The sequence below is a fragment of the Notothenia coriiceps genome, unplaced genomic scaffold, assembly GCF_000735185.1.
Source record: "Notothenia coriiceps isolate Sejong01 unplaced genomic scaffold, NC01 NC01_scaffold00028445, whole genome shotgun sequence".
NCBI lineage: Eukaryota > Metazoa > Chordata > Actinopteri > Perciformes > Nototheniidae > Notothenia > Notothenia coriiceps.
This window is the reverse complement of record NW_011361146.1, coordinates 32,413-35,891: the sequence shown is the minus strand read 5'-3', so window position 1 is coordinate 35,891 and position 3,479 is coordinate 32,413. Positions and strand designations below refer to the sequence as shown.

General features: G+C 38.7%; 1 protein-coding gene across 1 annotated transcript in view; it reads left to right on the top strand.

Moving 5' to 3' along the window:
* The window catches only part of xpnpep3 (X-prolyl aminopeptidase 3, mitochondrial), a 9,889-nt gene that overhangs the window by 4,700 nt on the left and 1,710 nt on the right, over positions 1 to 3,479 (top strand). Inside the window, exons 7-10 of the mRNA XM_010785955.1 lie at positions 479 to 592; positions 673 to 758; positions 1,134 to 1,317; positions 2,830 to 2,950. Of these exons, the coding sequence (XP_010784257.1) occupies positions 479 to 592; positions 673 to 758; positions 1,134 to 1,317; positions 2,830 to 2,950 (505 nt within the window). The remainder of the gene's footprint in view (positions 1 to 478; positions 593 to 672; positions 759 to 1,133; positions 1,318 to 2,829; positions 2,951 to 3,479) is intronic.

Below are 3,479 nucleotides of genomic sequence, written 5' to 3'. Positions count from 1 at the left end.
TAGCAGCGGCGCGCATATTTCAGCAGCGGCGCAGCGCCGCTGCTGAAAACATATAGGGGAAACACTGCACATCAATTATTTAGATGTATTCATTGTTATGGCACGAGCTAGCTTTGACTTGACCTGGTAGGTAACAGTGCAGTTACTGTGGTTTGTTTTTAAAGCTTTGTTTTGTCCGAACTGCAAATTAAATGGAATTACACAATATGCCATTAAGCTATACCTTTTTCAAATAAAAAAAGGTCTATAATAAACTCTATTCATTTATTTTATTGATAGAACACATTTCGTACAGGAAGTGTAGTTTGAATTGCTTTACAATCAAGTGCAATAACAGGATAATTATTATTTAAAAAAGTGCAAATTCAACTAAAATATACCAAAGAATCAGGTAAATAAATGGAAGTTGGCAGCATGGAGCAGTTTCATTTAGTCGGACAGCTAACATGAAGCTCACAAGGTGATTTCATCCTTCCAGTTTGATTTCGAGAATCGGATCCATGGCGCCAACTTCCTGGCCTACCCGCCTGTCGTTGCCGGGGGAAACCGAGCCAACACTCTGCACTACATCAACAACAACCAGATCATCAAGGTAAAAGGAAGGTGTAGCATGTTATTATTTATATACAGTAATAACTGAACAGCTTTATTGACTCTGCTCTCCTCCGTTAGGATGGTGAGATGGTGCTGCTCGATGGAGGCTGTGAATACTTTGGTTACGTCAGTGATATCACTCGGACATGGCCAGTGAATGGAAAGTAAGTTTGTCAAAATAAGCAATTAAACAAATCCTTCACTATGTTTGTTTTCTAAAGGCAGAGCTTTACCTGAAATCCATCTGATCCCTACATCAGAACTCACCCTCTGTTTCTTAAACCTTAATTACGCTTAGCTTTGCTTTATTTTTGTATCTTATAGGTGGATATTATTATTATTTTATGTCTCTACATTTGGGAACCTTTTTAAAAGGTGTTTTTAAGAAGTATTCTGATGACAACAACAAACACACACTTAAATATATAATATGTAACATCTTTGCATGAAATATATATGACTCGACTTGTGTTATACATGGTGTGGAGTTGAGTTCACTTATACAGAATTGATTTAAGTGAAATACCTACTCCCCATAGGTTCAGCCCTGCGCAGGCGGAGCTGTACGAGGCGGTGCTGGAGGTGCAGCGCTCCTGTCTGTCCATGTGTTCGCCGGGCGTCAGTCTGGATCACATCTACAGCAGCATGCTGGCTCTGCTGGGGCGGCAGCTCAGGAGGCTCGGCGTCGTGAAGGCCAGCAGCAGTGAGGCTGATGTACTGAAGGTAAGAATCAGAGAAATTGAAATGGCATGGAGTCTGGCTGGTAAACATGATGCTTTATCCAGTATGAAGAGCAATTCTGTTGGAAAAAAAGAAGCAAATTGTGCTTGTTTTGTTTTTGTAAAACAAAGCTGCTGCAAGTAATACAATTCTCAGGATGAGTAGCAGATGATTAACTATACAACAAAGTTATGTTTTCCAGATACAAATATTCAGCTGCTCCTTAAAGTGGACCTATCATGCTATATTTGAATAATATAGTGTAGGACCATACCTATATAAGGCATATTTATACTTTTTATTTTTCAAAATACCAAACAGATCATGCATTTTAGCCATTCCTCATTTTGCTCAATTTAACACTGTCTTTGCATGGGCTGATTCTGTGAGAACAGCACCATCTACAGGCCTGGCATATGTACTACAGCGTCTCCAGCGCTTTCCAACGGCAATGTCCGTGGCTGTCTCCTCCTGATTGGTGGAGTTGGCCCAATAGCCGTAGCGCCACTTCTGTGACGTCATAGAAGTGTTCAAATCTGGATCAGTCTGTATCAGATCCGTTGCAGCCCCTTTTTAAGAGATTTGGGTATGGAGGAAAATAGAGAGGGTTGTGTTTTCTGACACTTGGTGAGTTCCCTGAAACACCGGGGACACATATTCATGTAGAAAAGACGTACAAAAGTGCATTTTGCATGATAGGTCCCCTTTAAGTTGAATATAAGGCCTCTGTTGAATAAGAAGCACAAGATCATATTTTACTCTATAAACCTTTTATTCACAGCCACATGCACACGTGACATATACAGTCTTTTTCAATTGCAAAATGTTAATAGAAATATTTTCCTGATTCAATTATGAATTGTAACAACTGTTGTAAGGTCCAACATTCAATTTGTCTAATTCCTTTGTTTATGACTCAATTGCTGCTTAACTGATCAAATCCCATAACTGCCAGGTCAACTGTGTGTTAAGTGCTGATTAGCAAATGCTAACAGTGTAAACTAAGATGATGAACATAGAAAACATTACACCTGTAAACATCAGCAGGTTAGCATGGTCATTGTGAGCATGGCTGAGGATTTGTAGACTGTCGATGTAGAACCACAGAAAAAAGCCTACTTTGTGCCTTTAGCCTTAGACAAAAGCTAATTCAAAGCTTAACCCAAGTCAAACATTTTGGTAAACTGTGACTTAAACATTCAACAATGATTATTTTGAAATTCAAGTACACACTTTTGATTCTAACACATTCATACATAGTGCAAAAGAGATCAAATATGATTCCCCATTGTTGGAATTTGTGCTCACCTTTTGTAATGTTCTTGTTTAGATGCTTTCTTGATTCATTTGTGCTCTTTGGTGTCGTTAAAAAGTGATTTGACAAGACTCACTCATGACAGTAACCCCCCATTAATTTCACTTCCTTAATGTTTAGAAGCAAATCAGGTCTGGTCTTGGACTATACAATGACCAACCTTTATGCAACTGTATCAAGCTTTACATGTGTTTACCCAGGCTGCACGGCGGTACTGCCCCCACCACATTGGACATTACCTGGGGATGGACGTCCACGACACTCCTGAGCTGTCCCGCTCACAACCTCTGCAGCCGGGGATGGCCATCACCATAGAACCAGGTTTACACAAAGTACCCTTTTTAATACCTGTTTAGTCTTTGGATTATTCTCAAAGACAATCCAGTTACTGTGCTGGAGGAACTGACTCTCACATTACACATTATCTTTTCTACATTTGATCTTTCACGTTATTCCTGCTTCTTCTAATCAAAAATTACTATTAACACCTCTGTTAGCACCAATGTGCAATAATGTAAAAAACAAAGACTATGACACCACTGTCCTAAAACAACACTATGTGCAATATGTAATATTATTATTACTAATGGATGCTACTCCTAGTTAGTCCATCCATTACTGTAACAAGAATCTTTACGTAAATATGTGCAATAATAATAATTTGACTACTGTTATATACCTCACTTCATTCTACAATGCTACACTTATTATATGTTATAAGTACTCCATGACTTTTAAAACCTGGAAAAGTCATGGAAATTCGAAATGCTAATTCCAGGCCCTGGAAAAGTCATGGAAAACAATATTTTTCCCAGAGTTTTGGAAAAGTCATAGAAATGTAACTAAAGTT